Below are 19,147 nucleotides of genomic sequence, written 5' to 3' on the forward strand. Positions count from 1 at the left end.
ATTTTTCCTAATACCCTAATTTAAGCATATTTTATTGAGTAATCAAATGGATTAGGCAACAGGCAAAGCCTATATAAACCCTCTCCAAAATAAAAAGTCAAGAAGTGGTGTTATAAAATAATCATAGAATATAGTATAATATTAAATATAGTATGTAGTATAATTTACCAGTTTACAGAGTGATATGTTATTGATATATTTGTATACAAAACAAAGGATAATTGGATAATAAATAATAAGCTTGACTTTTGTCATATGATGATAAATTAACTTGTTGTTTAGCATATACATGAACACATTCATTCCTACATTTATAAACCCATCACCTCATTCATTCATACCGACAGACAGACATAGAATATTAGTCCTAATACTCTGCTCAATGAGCTTAAATAAAGCTCTGAATACATACATGTATTTTTAACCAGTGAACCCTAATGTTCAACAACTCTCTCTCTCTCCCCTAATGAATGATTTCGGTTTGTTTCAAAGTTAATTAATATGAACATGATTATATATACCGGGTTTGTTTTCTTTCTCTCGATTCTCTGAAAATTTTTGGCCATAGGTTTTAAAGGATTAATTCTGATTTTTAACTTGCAGTTACCTACATGTAGTACTTAATTATTTCTGATCGACTTCTTCTATTCATTGACAAGATGTTTTAGTAACTAAAAGCCTTGTATTTATGTTACTCATTATTTACTGAAGTTGTTGTCTTTCTGGGCAGTCATATGGTATATCATGTACATGAATATTGTTGTTTGACAATACACTTATTAAAATGTACATGTAGTAGTGTAACAAGGACTATTCATAAAACCACAATGTCTATTCTAGATGATGTAGATATACTGGCAGCCTATGGAAATATGCCCCCATGTACTTCATGTATATATTAACTCATATCAGTAAACAGCAGTTAGAACATGAACTAAGATGGCAAATGGATATCCCCATTAAATACTCCTAAATTAAGAACATAAAAACTATCAAAGGAAAATTCTTGCCTAGAAAATTATACATCTCAATGAACATTCCTAAACATATTGTTAGGTAGATCAACAATAGCACAGTTTCGATGTGGGGTACTACCCCTGAAAATAGAGACTGCACCATTTCAGGGTGAACTTGTCTAGACTGAGTGCACATGAAAACTCTGTAGATGAAATACATGTAGAGGACACATTCCAATTTCTTCTGAAATGAACTTAGATTACAGTCTCAGAAGAAAACTTTTATTTTAAAAAGAAAAAGAAAAATTTTATACACATGTATAATTAATATTATTCGAAGAATATAAGTTGATATATGAGTTTACTTTGTAATAGGAGTAGTAAAATAATTTGACTATAACAATAGAAACGGTTCCTGACAAAAGTCTTCACTCCTAAGTTGATATATGAGTTTACTTTGTAATAGGAGTAGTAAAATAATTTGACTATAACAATAGAAACGGTTCCTAACAAAAGTCTTCACTCCCCCCCCCCCCCCCATGAGAGAATACAACAGTGCACAGTCTATAATAGACATGATGCCAGACTATATAATGTTTTTTAAAATGTTGCCAATTGTACTAATGACAAAATTAAAATATGGTTCTGTTCATATTACTTATAAATATTTCCTTAAAATGAAAACAATACAAGTATAGTAACAAAACTGTATTTAAACGTTATCAATTTAGATCAATGCATATAGTTTTAGGAATGCAATGATTTGTATTACATTGACTATATATGATAATATACTTTTTCAACATTTTATTACTTGCACATTCATTTCATTTATAATATCTTTTTAATAACTTTTAAATATTGTGTTGATGTCAATTACAAATAAGCTTTACATGTAGCATCAAAAGTCTTTGTGTGTTCATTATGAATTCCTTATAGATAAGTCAACTGACCAAGGAGACACATTCTGTGTATACCTAATTACTATCCTATTGTCCTAAAGCATCTACCAATTTACATGGCAGTATCTACAGGTGTCAGTCTGTGTATATTAATTAGCACCCTATTGTTCTACAAAGAATGGAGATATACACGTGTAAGACACGTGCGAGCAGAAACCAGATTGAACAGAAACACGTGACACAGGTGAACTCGCTTGGGGCTAAAATTGGGTGAAGAAAATAAATAAGAACAAACATGTACTTACTGCTCATGATAACAAAATTATTCCCCTCGTTTGTCTTCACTCCACTTCCGAGTTTTGGAAACTGTGAACCAGTTTATCAAGTTGCATGATAAAATGGAAATTTGGCACATACAAGGAGTGAATTGTGAATCTTTAGATTAATTTTGGAGTGTTTTTCATCCATTTTTAAGGTTCTTATTTTTTTTTTACTGGAAGTTCAGAAGCGAGAAAGTTTTCACCGAACACTGTCTTATCATTAAGGTCTTCCGTCTCCACGAAACAAACACAGTTTTTATTAAGTGAATGTAAACATTATTAACCAATTTTGTTAACTTTAATCGTTACTAGCAATATTAATGAATTATTTAATTAATTAATCAGATAGTTTTTGGCATAAGATATTTACGTGGATCAATGCGACATATATCATTTTAAGTAAATGGTAGTTGTTTTGCCATTGAGACACCAACGTGCCTGGTTTTGCTAATCCCGTTACAATGCTATCCCGAAACGAAGATTATTATATTCACATTTTGCCAATCAATACAAGTGTGCGTAAGTTTTAAAACACTGTTAATTATCGGGCTTCTTAACCTGTATTAAACGGGATCCCACAAACTTGGGCTGATCATTCAATTAAATTATTTCGTGTAAATCCAAGTTAAATGCAATACATGCGTGATTTTGAGCATCATTTTCAAGACATGAACAAGTGCTTCGGCTATAATGAAAAAATATCATTGGTTTCTAATTAGAACGTATAAATGATCATGAATTTCAAAGCTAATGCTAAGCTGAGTATCAAAAGTAAATCTAAACCGGCAGTGACAAAACGCGTATCATTGACAGGACGGACCCCCTTGAAAATTTAAATATACATAAAGAAATATCGAAAATATGCCTCTGACCCCCTGGCAAACTAAATTGTCACTCCGAACCCCCCCCCCCCCTCCCTAAGGAAAAAAAGCTGGATCGGTGCATTCCGTGTCCATAGCACCGGTGATACATATATATACATAAATGTCCCTGGTAGTACATGTACTATAAAACATCGAAATGTAATTATTCAAGTTTTGAATAAAGAATCATAACAAGGGGTGAAATACTCTATATTTTTAAGAATATATTATTCCGAAGAAAAAATTAGCTTCGAATTTCAGTTTATTTCCTTTTTAATAAGATAGCCTTACCATATATTTAAAATAAAAGCCTTCACAACAAAAGCGGGAGTGGCGCAGTGGCTGCGCGGAGGGCGGTGTAAATATCACTATTGTACCAGCGTGGGATCAAATCACGTTCGCGGCGCTGATTTTTCCCCAAAATTTCTTCATAATTAATACTTTATAATTTAGAGCAAAATTAATCACTAGCTAATCAAGTTGAGAGAAAACAAAAATCTAGACAAAATCCACTGACTTTTGATTGACTTGTGATGTGTACACAATGACCTTCTCGATATACATGTACATACAAAACGACATGAATACAAAAAATACAAACAGATATACAAAGCAAATATATAGGAATTGGTGAATAATATATTTACTAATTCAGCATCACAAATAAAGAATGGAGTATTTACGGCATGAATGCTATCAGTTTGATGTTATTGAAAATTATTTGTTCTACTTACATAATATAATTATAGTTAAGGCGACATATTTAACATTATTTGATTAATTTGCTTATTCAACATGCGGAAAAGAGGTTACGAGATCAACAGGAAGGGAATTACCTTAAAAAGCTTTACAAAATAAATACCATTTTGCAGTAAAAAATTACAAAAAATTGATAGAGCTCTGATGTTTTGACGTATCTAGTTATTTTAAGTATTGTAGATTTAGAAATTTGTATCCGTAATTATTTTGGCACAATCAAGTTTCTTTTTAGGGATTTTGGATATTCTCGTCGCCTTTTTTACCGATGATTACGATATCTTAAATGCTTGCATGGACAGATTGATGTTCATTATTCAGTTGCTGTTTACATAATCTCCCTTCCAACACGAATGACCCGAGACGATGTCACCGGTAAACTAACGAAGCTACTGCTCCAGACACGTGTGTGTCTGGGGTATGTATACACATGGTACACGAGTCTGGAGAACAAAGAGGAGGTTTCACACCTCTAGACTGGTAAATTGATTTGTGTATAATTAGCTACTCAATTATTATCAGCTAAAACATAAATTAAATTAGACTGTGTAAAATAAGCATTCATTAGCTAATACACGGGTATAGTCCGTCAATCAGTGGTTAAAGAATCATGCATGAGACTATCAAAAAGAAACTAATGTTCAAAATATGCCTTAATTGTTACTTATCTTATCATTTAAAAAATGACAAAACTCACAATTCAGCAATTTAAACCTTGTTTAAAAAATGCAATCAAGTAATAATGAAGTAATAATTTCGGAAGTAATTACGTCCCTGGTCTTAATTTCTTGTCCAATAAAGAACACCTTTCTTCCGAGCGCTATAGTCAGCAATTTAACTCCAAATAGCTTAAATTAAATTGTTATACTAACACCGAATCATTATTAAAACTGAAAGAAACTTTAACATATCTTGACAAAGGATGTAAATAAGTGTTAAATAAAATTCCATTATCGTATTTTCAAAGAAGTTACGAGACAAACTTCATCATGCGGCCATCTTGGACTTAAATTTCGCCTTGATCCATTAATAATCCCTCGATTGTTTGTTAAAATGTGCATGCTATTTTGATTGTTAATAGTCCGAAATCAATATTAAAATGAATAATCGGGCAATATTGATGTAATATCGGGCAGGTAGCATCGTTTTTGATTGCCCCCCCCCCCCCCCCACAATTCAAAAAGGAAGCTACCTGCCTGAAATTACATCTCAGACTCATCCAAAAAATCTTGACAAGCAAGCAAAAAAATAAAAAATAAAGGGGAAATTGAAATCTTAAATATCCTTATTCGTGGGGGGGGGGGGGGGGGGGGGGGGGGGAGCTGGCACGGTATATATCTGTAACTTCGATTTCACTCTAAATTTCCTTAATTCATACTTACATACTCCCCCAAAAAGTGTGGGGGGGGGGGGGGGGGAGGCTCCATGATAATTCAATTTTTTATATGTAAACATGGTAAATGCAAGCTCCCCCCCCCCCCCCGATGCTACATGCCTGAATTTTATGTCTCATACGAGGAATAGACCCCCCCCCCCACGTTACCTTTTACAAAAAAATATTTCAAAAAATATTTCTTATAACAACAGTGCCTTGATTGATTGTCAATTTGCTACATAGGATACACATGTGCTGCAAAATGTGCCACACATTTGACTAAATTCATGAAGCAAACGTTAACAAGTTTCCAAATTCGGCATTTTTGTTCAATAAAATATGGGTTTAAACTCAAACAACAGTATATTTAGTCATTCAGGGTCGATAAAAAAAAAAAATGTTCATATATAGAAAATGCAATGCAAGAAAACAAACAGTTTTCATACGATATTCTTGTTTCTCATATTAGTAGTTGACCCAGTGACGCCACAGTTCATCCCGCGCCAAATCGGCTTGATTAAAAATCGTTCTGAAGGTGTGAAATCGGGTTTCCCCCAAATATCTCGAAAAGTACTCATGCGACCGCAGTTAAATTTTCAGGATGTTTTCACATATAGATCTCCATCATATCAAAAATTGACCGCACTTTACATGTAGGTAGTCTAGATACCGTTTGTCCCTGGTGTACTTTAAAGCAGTACTTAAGCAAGCAAATAATGAGGAGAGAGAGAGAGAGAGAGAGAGAGAGAGAGAGAGAGAGAGAGAGAGAGATTTCAAAAAATAAAATGAAACATTTGGTAAATGGTTAATGGTTAATTCATATATAATTTCTTTTATAGGGAAATAATATTGTAACCCGTTAATTGAATTTGAAACAAAAATTTCACTTTTGTGTTATCCTAGAACCGTACATCTCGGATTTAATTACAGGTAACAAGTCTTAAACAGTCGGGGATATAATTACATGTATATATAAAACGAACCACCGAGGAATAAGAATTTTAATCAAGGTGACAGTCTGGCAATTAACGGGTTGATGTATGCAACATTGCCACCTTTGATCTTCTGTACTATGTATGTGCATGTATTTTTAAAATACACTTATTTGATATACTGTTACTTACACGTATGCAGGTAATGTACACAAGTACAGAAACTCGCTCAAGCTGAGCTCGGTGCAACCAACCAATAGAAATAGCGTTTGTGAAATTGATTAAACTTAGCGACAGTTTGAAGTCTTGTTACCTTCTTACATGTATCAAAACAAATCCGTACAATGGGTAACAATGCGGCGTAGACAATCGCCGTTATTGACGATGTGGTTCTTGTTCTGTGCACCTGACTCCATGAAACATGATATGAGATTGTCCTAGTATTCCGAATTCTTTTAAAAGGGGGAGGGAGGGGGGGGGGGTGTATTTAACAATCGGGTTCGCAATTCAACATAATTATTACACTCCAAGATGGAAACTGGGAACATTGAGAAATGACCAAAGTCAAGCTAGCACGCACTAACTTCAACGCACTAACTCCGTTCTAAATATGCTTATCGACTAGTTTTTCGATCCCGACGGGAAAATATCCCTCGGTAAATAGGCGCAAGGCGCCTAAACTAGGACTTGTGACAATTAGGTGACCCCGGATTCCTGAGGGTGGGGGTCCTGCCCGGGGGTGACCGCTCTCAGAACCTTCAATAATTATGCCGTTCTTGGCGCCACGGCCCCCTGAATAATCGTTATAATAACTATATTATCATATTATATAGGGACATAAACAAGGCGCAGGGCGCCTAAACTAGGACTTGTGACAATTAGGTGACCCCGGATTCCTGAGGGTGGGGGTCCTGCCCGGGGGTGACCGCTCTCAGAACCTTCAATAATTATGCCGTTCTTGGCGCCACGGCCCCCTGAATAATCGTTATAATAACTATATTAACATATTATATAGGGACATAAACAAGGCGCAGGGCGCCTAAACTAAGACTTGTGACAATTAGGTGACCCCGGATTCCTGAGGGTGGGGGTCCTGCCCGGGGGTGACCGGTCTCAGAACCTTCAATAATTATGCCGTTCTTGGCGCCACGGCCCCCTGAATAATCGTTATAATAACTATATTATCATATTATATAGGGACATAAACAAGGCGCAGGGCGCCTAAACTAGGACTTGTGACAATTAGGTGACCCCGGATTCCTGAGGGTGGGGGTCCTGCCCGGGGGTGACCGGTCTCAGAACCTTCAATAATTATGCCGTTCTTGGCGCCACGGCCCCCTGAATAATCGTTATAATAACTATATTATCATATTATATAGGGACATAAACAAGGCGCAGGGCGCCTAAACTAGGACTTGTGACAATTAGGTGACCCCGGATTCCTGAGGGTGGGGGTCCTGCCCGGGGGTGACCGGTCTCAGAACCTTCAATAATTATGCCGTTCTTGGCGCCACGGCCCCCTGAATAATCGTTATAATAACTATATTATCATATTATATAGGGACATAAACAAGGCGCAGGGCGCCTAAACTAGGACTTGTGACAATTAGGTGACCCCGGATTCCTGAGGGTGGGGGTCCTGCCCGGGGGTGACCGGTCTCAGAACCTTCAATAATTATGCCGTTCTTGGCGCCACGGCCCCCTGAATAATCGTTATAATTACTATATTATCATATTATATAGGGACATAAACAAGGCGCAGGGCGCCTAAACTAGGACTTGTGACAATTAGGTGACCCCGGATTCCTGAGGGTGGGGGTCCTGCCCGGGGGTGACCGCTCTCAGAACCTTCAATAATTATGCCGTTCTTGGCGCCACGGCCCCCTGAATAATCGTTATAATTACTATATTATCATATTATATAGGGACATAAACAAGGCGCAGGGCGCCTAAACTAGGACTTGTGACAATTAGGTGACCCCGGATTCCTGAGGGTGGGGGTCCTGCCCGGGGATGACCGGTCTCAGAACCTTCAATAATTATGCCGTTCTTGGCGCCACGGCCCCCTGAATAATCGTTATAATAACTATATTATCATATTATATAGGGACATAAACAAGGCGCAGGGCGCCTAAACTAGGACTTGTGACAATTAGGTGACCCCGGATTCCTGAGGGTGGGGGTCCTGCCCGGGGGTGACCGCTCTCAGAACCTTCAATAATTATGCCGTTCTTGGCGCCACGGCCCCCTGAATAATCGTTATAATAACTATATTATCATATTATATAGGGACATAAACAAGGCGCAGGGCGCCTAAACTAGGACTTGTGACAATTAGGTGACCCCGGATTCCTGAGGGTGGGGGTCCTGTCCGGGGGTGACTGGTCTCAGAACCTTAAATAATTATGCCGTTCTTGGCGCCACGGCGCCCTGAATAATCGTTATAATTCTTTATTTTTCATTTTCATAAATATTTTTTTATAATCGTTATAATTCTTTATTTTTCATTTTCATAAATATTTTTTTCCAAAAAAATTAGGACGTCTATTTGGTCGTCCTTGATATGCATTTATAGATAATCGTATTTTGCATAAATTGGTACCATATTTTCAGCCCTATATTATTTAGTTCGCAGCCAAAACGAAACTTCCGGTTTTCGTTAAAATTGTAAAGGAAATTGGAAAAGTCACGGGGTGTGGAGGAACCTTAAGGTGGATCTACTGTGGTCATTATGATTTAAAACCTTTTCCACTATCAAATTTAAAAGTTGCCTGAATCTATCCTAATAAAAGCTGTTGTCAACTCTAACTTCATTAGTACTTGGACATTTAAATCTCCAGCTGTACAGGTGACTACTGATTTTTATACGACCGCAAAAATTATGGTATGGCGCAGTCGTCGTCGTCCGTGCACATTCGTTTTTGTGGAATAACTTTTGTTTTAGTGGAGGGATCAACATGAAATTTTCACACAATGTACCATGGCATAAAACGAAGCTGTATAAGAAATAAGGAATTTATGGCCTCACCCATTTCAGAAAAAAATACCAAAAAGGGCCACTTTGGGTGTTTTTCGCAAATATAGTTGCCAAATGTTTATTTTTTATTGAATTTTAATGGGGTTTCTTTTATTTTGTTGCTTATATAATTGCGCTTCAGTAGTATTCATGATTTGTATCTTTACATTCATCTTATGTATTCCTCTAGATGCAAGCTTTTAGTTGGGAGTCAGCAGATTCTGTGTGCCTCTGTGTCAAGTTCTTTATCGTGTCCATCTAATTATTGTGTCAACCTCTTTACTGTGTCCACATTCACTTCATATTACACTTGTTCGAATTTCAGTGGTCGACATGCTGCGGTCGTATCTGCTGCGCTCAGCGTAGCCTTTTATTTTTTACTTGAGATTTGTCTATAGGTAAAAAAAACTGATAGCCCTTAGATTTAAATGTCCAGCTACTTCTTTTCATCACCTGAGTTAAGGATTGATTTGAGGTTCACTAAAGATTGGTATCAGCTATTTTTCAATCCAATAAAGGATTAGCTATTGAAATATGACCACACTCAGAGTAAATTGCTTATTAAAAAAAAAGGGAAAAAGGGGGGTGTGATTACATATATAGTAGGTCTCAATGGGATCTAAGCAGGACATGGGATTGAGTGGGGTTTTTTTTATCTGGGATGTCGCTAATTGTTTGTCGAGAAAACAAAAATTTATTAGACAAGGATTTGGGAATAACTCAAAATTGATTTGGGAATTTGGGAAAATATTAATGTTCTTAAGCAAGAAATTGAAAAATATTTTTTCCTTAAAATTTTGATAGCAGGCTTTCGTATGTAACAATCATTATTGTCTCAAAAACTTGTATTTTTTTAGATTATCAACTTTGTGCATATTGTTACATGTCTCATGCAATTTTTATGTACAGAAAATGAACCAAAATTTGGGAAGCGGGAAATCATGAACTGGTACACCTAACATGGGAATTGTCAAAAGAACTTAACGTGATACGGGATTAGAACCCCCTATATATTACGATAAATTGGCAAAATAAAAATTTTCTGTATGAAAATAACTTTAACCATTAATCTGACCTTATCTGAAGTGATAGAAGACTTTGACGCGGAGGATGGCATGTGATGGCATAATGAATGAAAATTATGTCAGGAGTGTAACATTTATCCATTCTTTAATGATAAAGTTTTTATTTAGTTTAAAAAAATTCTAAACTTAACTGGAAGAGATTTTTTACACTTAATTTGCTCAACAATTTTCAATAAGGTCAAATTTAAAGATTGGAATATATTATTTGCTTTTGATACAGTGTTTGAATATTAAAAATAAGTGCGATAAATACTAAAAGGACATTTAAAACAATTACACTATATAAAACTGTTGTGAAAGTATCAGAATTGTGTTACAATGCCTCAAATAAACACTAATGATCAGATCCTATCCTGTAAGTTGACAGAAACTAAAAGTGGAAAACCTAGCATTTCACAGAATTTTAGTGTTACACTCCTGACACCTATTTCAAGGCCATAAAAAAGGACTAATCAAATTTAGGCAGTCATGTTTGCATCTCATAGTAACTGCTGCACCTGCTGGTCAATTTAAAACAATAATTATGACAATTACTAACAGTGTTTCAAAAATATGACATTGCAAACTTAAATGTTACACTCCTGACCTACATCAGCAGGTGTGGTTCTATGAGATCAAGTGCACCAGAAACATGTCACAGATATCTACAAATACTTTTAATTTGATCTAGAATATTGTGGTAAAGTATAAGAAATATTAAAATGTCCAAAATCTTTCGGAACTTTGAATTATCATCATTTAAAATTAAGAATTAAGTTTTTTCCTTTTCATTTTTTTCCCTCATTAGGAAATTTGACAGACCTTATTTTACCATTGTAATTACAAAATATGTATTACTTCATATGAGAAAATTTAGTGCATATACACAGGTTTTCAACAAACCCATCATTTTATATTAGACATCATTATTTTTTTTTAAAGACAGCTCTTTGAAGCACTTGCTTCTTTCAAAATGTCACACTAAAAGTGTTACACTCCTGACATTTTTGGCCCTATTTTTTGCCGGCATTTTTTTATTATCAAAGATATCATCACGAAAATTTGTACGATTATAGTCACAGGTGGGATACATTTTTTAATTATCTAATACTTAGTATTTATCATCATGATTTGTAATAGGGTATGGTAATAATGTTGGGGTCATTTTTTTTGAAACAGCCCCTATGTAGAATGAATAGTGAACAAAATAGTCTGCATGGCAAACAGGACATACATGTGGTTCTGTGACTTGAAAGAACTGATCATTTATCTATATAGCTAGGTATTTTAGACATGTAGTTTCAGCTGAACAGAAAAAAAAAAATGTCAGTATAAAGACAAAAAAAAAAATTGCATAATTTTAAATATAATGCTGAATTTTAGGTTTTTTCTTCTATGATATGCGTGGGTATAGTAATTTGAGCATGTTGAGTGGTATTATACACCAACAATTAAACTTTTATTAGAGTTTTCATGGTATTGACATTTTTACATATATTTTATATATATTTTCAATATCACTTGCTTTGATAGGTGCCATTTTTAGGTAAATGAAGGCTTTTTCCAAATTGAAACGGATTTTGTGATGCGTAATAGTCGATGTAATGATATCAACATGCAAAATGGACATAAAAATAACTTCATTTTCGAGGCTCTGTGAGACACCTTGTGTGCAAATACTGTAAAACAGCCCTGATACATGTGGAAATGAATAGATCTACACCGGTGATGTACGTTGGTTAAATTTTTCATTTCATTTGCAGGTCGTCGCCATTATGCCTGATGGCCATGTACGGGTGGGGTTATTTCCGACACTATCAGAAACAATAGTGTGCCAGCTGGGCACTGTGGCTGAACTCCCCCGTACAGCAACAAAGTCTTGGAAAAGTGGGAAGAAGACCGCCTTTCGGGTACGTCAAAACCTATATATTGGTGAAATGTTTTAGAATGTATGTCTAAAATGTCTGTTTTGGAAAAAAATTCTTTGCCCGGTTGCCGGTAAGCGCTGGGCCCTTGGTCCTATTTTTTCAAGCTTCGGTCATGTATAATTTTTGTAATGTTCATGTATAATTCTTGTAATGTTAGAACATTCGACTAATGGAGGTGTTTTTTTGCAGGCAGCCAAGGCAGCCGCCGCAGCCTCCAAGGAATCCCCCGCAGCCTCCAAGGAATCCCCCGCAGCCTCCTCCTCCAAGGACTCGGCCAGGAAGAAACGAAAGGTAAGAACTCAACCTAATTTGTTTGGTTGTTTGTTGCTATGAAACCTTTAATAACACCAACATTTATTTTTGTTGGCCTTACCGGCCCAGAACGCAGTGTATCATCAGTAGTGTGTTTGGATATTTGATTATTGAACATTCGACTAATGGAGATGTTTTTTTGCAGGTGGCCAATAGCCCTGAACTCGAACCCCCCGCAGCATCCTCCTCCTCCGAGGACTCGGCAGGCAGGCAACCCTCTGAGAAAGGAACGGTAAGAACCCAACCTAATTTGTTGTGTGCGCAATTTCGTGTATACATTGGACAATATATAACCGATGATACATTGTGTATACTTGGTGTACACGGCCTATACACTTGTATAATTTTTGTAATGTTCATGTATAATTCTTGTAATGTTAGAACATTCGACTAATGGAGATGTTTTTTTTGCAGGCAGCCAAGGCAGCCGCCGCAGCCTCCAAGGAATCCCCCGCATCCTCCTCCTCCAAGGAACCGGCCAGGAAGAAACGAAAGGTAAGAACCCAACCTAATTTGTTTGGTTGTTTGTTGCTATGAAACCTTTAATAACACCAACATTTATTTTTGTTGGCCTTACCGGCCCAGAACGCAGTGTATCATCAGTAGTGTGTTTGGATATTTGATTATTGAACATTCGACTAATGGAGATGTTTTTTTGCAGGTGGCCAATAGCCCTGAACTCGAACCCCCCGCAGCATCCTCCTCCTCCGAGGACTCGGCAGGCAGGCAACCCTCTGAGAAAGGAACGGTAAGAACCCAACCTAATTTGTTGTGTGCACAATTTCGTGTATACATTGGACAATATATAACCGATGATACATTGTGTATACTTGGTGTACACGGCCTATACACTTGTATAATTTTTGTAATGTTCATGTATAATTCTTGTAATGTTAGAACATTCGACTAATGGAGATGTTTTTTTGCAGGCAGCCAAGGCAGCCGCCGCAGCCTCCAAGGAATCCCCCGCAGCCTCCTCCTCCAAGGACTCGGCCAGGAAGAAACGAAAGGTAAAAACCCAACCTAATTTGTTTGGTTGTTTGTTGCTATGAAACCTTTAATAACACCAACATTTATTTTTGTTGGCCTTACCGGCCCAGAACGCAGTGTATCATCAGTAGTGTGTTTGGATATTTGATTATTGAACATTCGACTAATGGAGATGTTTTTTTGCAGGCAGCCCAGAAAAGCCACAAATTGAGTTTCGACGGGTACATCGACTTGCTTGCTGCAAAAATTGAAGAAGGGAACAAAACAAAAGGGAATAAGGACCAGAGGAGAGGTGCTGACGGCAAATTTGGCAATAAAAATTTATTGGACTGTTCCTGGAGGACCTGGTTGAAAAGCATGTTTACAGAATATCCAGGTGTGCTGTGCAAGTGCTCTTGTAATCATCGACCTTTGACTAGCGCACAAGCCTTAATAAAACACATAGAGAGAAATCACTATATCAATAATGTGGTATCATTTGGTGAGGAGGACCTGGAATTCACACCACCACAGTTTTAGCTCACCTCCCCCCCCCCCCCCCCAAGTTTAAATAAGTTGTTGAATCAACTTTGGAAATTCACCCCAAATTCAAATTTGGAAATTCACCCTTGTCTAGTGGGTTCAACTATATTTTGTATGCTCTACCTATAGTAACCATATATCTTGATTTCCCAGAAACTTGTTGACGCTGCAATTGCACTTCATATAAATACATGTTTTGGCATTCTATGTTATTTGTAAATGCTGTTTGTCCTTATATTTTGATATATCCAGTTACTTTGTTTCTACTGTTTCGCAAGTATCTTGGCAATAATATCTCTTACTACTGTATATTTTGTATGAGAGTCAAACTGTAGAACTATGTGGGTTGAAGAATATCTCTTACTACTGTATATTTTGTATGAGAGTCAAACTGTAGAACTATGTGGGTTGAAGAATAAAAGTGTGCACTCAATCAAATATTGTTTTTAGGCCAATACTTTGTAAGATATACCAAGTGCACTTGTAATCCTCGACCTTTAGCTAGCGCACAAGCCTTAATAAAACACATAGAGAGAAATGACTATATCAATAATGTAGTATCATTTGGTGAGGAGGACCTGGAAATCACACCACCACAGTTTTAGCTCATCTCCCCCTCCCCCCCAAAGTTTAAATAAGTTGTTGAATCAACTTTGGAAATTCACCCAAAACGTTTGGGGGGGGGGGGTATATAGGAATCACTTTGTCTGTCCGTCTGTCCGTCTGTGCAGTTTTCCTGTCTGGTCCATAACTTTTATATGCCTTAATGAATCTTTATGAAACTTTGGGAGGTCGTTACATATAATTGTATCAGTTGGTGACTTTTGTAGTAACAAGGTGAACTTGCCATTAAAACTTAGGTATTGGTTATTATCAACGAGCCCAACGGAGTTAGAGAGGGTATATAGCGTTTGGTTCGTTCGTTAGTACGTACATGCGTACTTAAGTAATAGTCAGATTAAAGTTTTGGTTAAGGTGCATATCTCGGCAACTACAAGTGGTAGAGGGATGATATTTGGTCAGTCGATACATCTTGGGTAGTAACCAACATCTGTACTGAAATTAGGTCACTTTGACTTACATTTTATGCTTGAGCAACTTAGGTTAAAGTTTCGGTTAAGGTGCATATCTCGGCAACTACAAGTGGTAGAGGGATTTGGTCAGTGGATACATCTTGAGCAGTAACCAACATCCAAACCCAAATTAGATCACCTTGACCTACAATTTGCGCTTGAGCGACTTAAAGTTTCGGTTAAGGTGCATATTCCAGTAACTACAGGATGATATTTGGTCAGTGGATACATCTTGGGTAGTAACTAATATCGGTACCAAAATGTAGGTCCACTGATTTGAGATTTTGTAAGTTACTGCTACAAACTATATACAAGTATCCACATTAAAAAGTTAAGATACTGATCAATTATAATCTTATGAGTTTTTATACTTTGAAAAAAAAAATGTTGGTACCAAAATTAGGTCCACTTGACCTACATTTTACGCTGAGCTACTTACTACTTAGGTTAAATTTTAGGTTAATGGGCGAGGGGGTTTGCAGTCGTGGACGACAGCTCCATTTCTTTATTATATGTTTCTGGTGGTACCAATATAGTTGTCAGTAATTGAAATGGACTTAAACCATTCTTCCTAAATGAGTCCCTCAAATGTGAAATGTAGGTCACAGCCAAACTCTGAAGCATGCATTCTTCCTAATTGCATGTGGATGTGATATGAAGCATGCCAATTTCAATCTCTGTCATCTGTTAGCTCTGACAAAGTCCCAAAGTCAGCGAACCGTAAAAATATAGGATACATCTAAAATTATGTACCACTGAGTAATATTTGTATCAAGTTGGTGACTTTAGTGGTAACAAAGTGAACTTGCCATTAAAACATAGATAATCTAAAGATTACAGATTTCACCTTGTTGTTCAGAGTCGCCTAGCTTATTAACAATTTTAGTTCACCAGAACTATTAGCGTCCCCCATCATCTGTGTCCACTTTCATGTTACAAGTTAATATCTTAACAACTTTACATTGTAGGATCATCAAACATGGTTAAATTGTTATATGAATGTATCAGGGGTGGTATATCAGCATCTAGGTCAAACTAGATCACTTTGAACTACGCTTTTCGCTTAAACAACTTGTATCCAAGTTTATCTTATACATGTAGTTCATATCTCATGTAACAATATAGTTATATACCAGAAATAGACTTTAACCATTCCTCCTATCAAAGTTGATCAACTGTGAAAAGTAGGTCAAGAGTCAGTATCTAAAGCCTGCATCCTGCTCAGCATCCCTAGAGGCACCAATACTCGGTGTTCAACTTGTTCAGTTAATTGAGAAATTGCCTTGACCCATTCTCCCTTAATAATTCGCTAAACTATGAAATGTAGGTCACAGCCAACATCTGAAGCTTGCTCTCTTCTTAACTGCATGCAGACATCAGGTGAACTAAAATTACCTCTTTTAGTTTTGAAGCATAGATGAAATGACCACCTAGGTAAATCTAGGTCAATGTGACCAAAATACAATTTAAACCTTGTATTACAAAGTTCTCTTTCTAATATCCAAATATACAGCAGAGACAAAGCCACTCATGCAGAAAATTTTGGTCAAATATACCCAATGATCTGGTCATTACAATTGTAACAAGATGGTGTATTGTATTACCCACCTCATCCGAAAAGCAGATGAGTACTGAAATCTAGCAAAATTCTACAAGCTTCAATATTTACACAAAATTTGAAATCGAATGTTTTCATTGATTGTCACAACAGGACTGACGGAACAATATTCTGAATATTATCTGAATGCCATATATCCTACAGCAATATAGTTGTTGAAGCTGGATGTATCTTTGATCATCTTTGCTCTCACATGAGAAGATTGACAAACAACAATGGTCAGGGTTTTCCATAGATGTTCATGGCAAGCCAGTTATTTTCAAGTTGGTGTCAACATTTAACATTCTAGCAAAATTCAAATTGATACATTTTGTTTAAATCTGACATAAAAGCTGACAAGCTACTGTAAATTTTTCCGATGATATATTGTGAATACTTAGTGTAAACGGTCTATACGCTTTGTACATTGGGTATACGTCGTGCAAACGGCCTGTACAGGGCGTATACTTTGTGTGCACAATTTCGTGTATACATTGGACCATATATAACCGATGATACATTGTGTATACTTGATGTACACGGCCTGTACGCTTGGTACGTTGGGCATACGCCCTGTATAGGACGTATACTTCGTGCACAAATTTGGTGTATACATTGGACCATATATAACCGATGATACATTGTGTATACTTGGTGTAAACTGTCTATACGCTTTGTACATTGTGTATACTTGGTGTAAACGGTCTATACGCTTTGTACATTGTGTACACTTGGTGTAAATGGTCTATACGCTTTGTACATTGGGTATACGTGGTGTAAACTGCCTGTACAGGGCGTATACTTTGTGTGCACAATTTGGTGTATACATTGGACCATGTATAACCGATGATACATTGTGTATACTTGGTGTAAACGGTCTATACGCTTTGTACATTGTGTATACTTGGTGTAAATGGTCTATACGCTTTTTACATTAAGTATACGTCCTGTACAGGGCGTATGCCTAATGTACCAAGCGTATAGGTCGTGTACACCAAGTATACACAATGTATCATCGGTTATATATGTACACATTGTGTATACTTGGTGTAAATGGTCTATACGCTTTTTACATTGTGTACACTTGGTGTAAACGGTCTATACGCTTTGTACATTGGGTATACGTGGTGTAAACGGCCTGTACAGGGCGTATACTTTGTGTGCACAATTTGGTGTATACATTGGACCATATATAACCGATGATACATTGTGTATACTTAGTGTAAACGGTCTATACGCTTTGTACATTGGGTATACAAAGTATACGCCCTAGACAATTTTGTACACAAAGTATACGCCCTGTACAGGCCGTTTGCACGACGTATACCCAATGTACAAAGCGTATAGACCGTTTACACTAAGTATACACAATGTATCATCGGTTATATATGGTCCAATGTATACACGAAATTATGCACACAAAGTATACGCCCTATACAATTTTGTACACGAAGTATATGACCTGTACAGTCTTACATCATGCAATACCAAATCATTTATAAAAATTATGGGATACGATACCTATCAGTTTGACGCACAGCTTCTCGTATTAGGTTTAGGTTGAAGAATAAAAGAAAATATTCCAACGGAGATGCATTTCTCGCCGGCATGTTCTTTGGCCCTGGGTTCCCAGTGAATGGCTTATTTTGCACCGGTTCAGGCGGCAATACACGGAACCACACTCCAGCCATCTTGTACGGCGCAAGGCAGAACGCACGTGTTATTATGACGTCATTTACGTAAAATGACGTTATAACAAAATACCGCGTTATGGAAGTCATTTATGTCATTCTTTTCAGTGTTGATATTATTTTTAAGAATTATATGTTTCGAAAATAATATACATGCATGCATTGCGTAAACATTTTAAAAATAATTTAGGGCAATAATATTATCTGTTGCTTGAATTTTTGAAGTTATTGAGAAACAAACAATCGGAACAAAATTATGCAACAATATGTTAATTACGATGAATTAATAAAATTAATGCACATGAACATATGCTGTTTTAGTGTAATGTTTAGCAATAAAAAAAAACACATTAACTTTTATTTCAACAATTGATATAATAATTATGCAAATTTTGATGGCAGATAAAAAGATCTTAGTTTGTGTAACTATGTATCAAGAAATCCGTTAATTCTAGCGCAATAAATCTCTTTTAAAAATCAAAATAATAAATTAATATGTCAATAAATTACAATTGGATACTTTATTGTTCATAATAACATACGATGCTTTTATATTTATTGACGTATATTTAATAAATCATATGGAAAAAGTGTAAAGTTAAAATCGGCCTAAAATCGGCCCCGTGGCACTCTGGACAACTGTGTGATAGGCCCAAAATCGGCCCTGTGGCACAGAAGTGGTTAAAGAGTGATTGAAAACGTGTTTTCATCGACTTTCATTTAAATTATATTTACCTATACCAAGGACTGCACATTTTGGATATATATATATGTATATGTAATGAAAGCGCTTACGTTTTATATATCGTGTTGTTAATTTCTTTTATTTTAACCACTTATGTGCCACAGG

General features: G+C 36.3%; 2 protein-coding genes across 3 annotated transcripts in view; both read left to right on the top strand.

The window, feature by feature from the left end:
• The window catches only part of LOC128160211 (nucleolar protein dao-5-like), a 148,455-nt gene extending 133,973 nt beyond the window's left edge, over nt 1-14,482 (top strand). The window contains exons 2-8 of the mRNA XM_052823500.1: nt 11,947-12,094; nt 12,302-12,403; nt 12,570-12,656; nt 12,839-12,919; nt 13,086-13,172; nt 13,354-13,434; nt 13,601-14,482. Of these exons, the coding sequence (XP_052679460.1) occupies nt 11,960-12,094; nt 12,302-12,403; nt 12,570-12,656; nt 12,839-12,919; nt 13,086-13,172; nt 13,354-13,434; nt 13,601-13,933 (906 nt within the window). The 5' untranslated portion in view covers nt 11,947-11,959 and the 3' untranslated portion in view covers nt 13,934-14,482. The remainder of the gene's footprint in view (nt 1-11,946; nt 12,095-12,301; nt 12,404-12,569; nt 12,657-12,838; nt 12,920-13,085; nt 13,173-13,353; nt 13,435-13,600) is intronic.
• The window catches only part of LOC128160208 (uncharacterized), a 44,659-nt gene that overhangs the window by 8,079 nt on the left and 17,433 nt on the right, over nt 1-19,147 (top strand). The gene's annotated exons all lie outside the window — the stretch shown is intronic.

Source organism: Crassostrea angulata, chromosome 8 (genome assembly GCF_025612915.1).
Source record: "Crassostrea angulata isolate pt1a10 chromosome 8, ASM2561291v2, whole genome shotgun sequence".
Classification (NCBI taxonomy): Eukaryota; Metazoa; Mollusca; class Bivalvia; order Ostreida; family Ostreidae; genus Magallana; species Magallana angulata.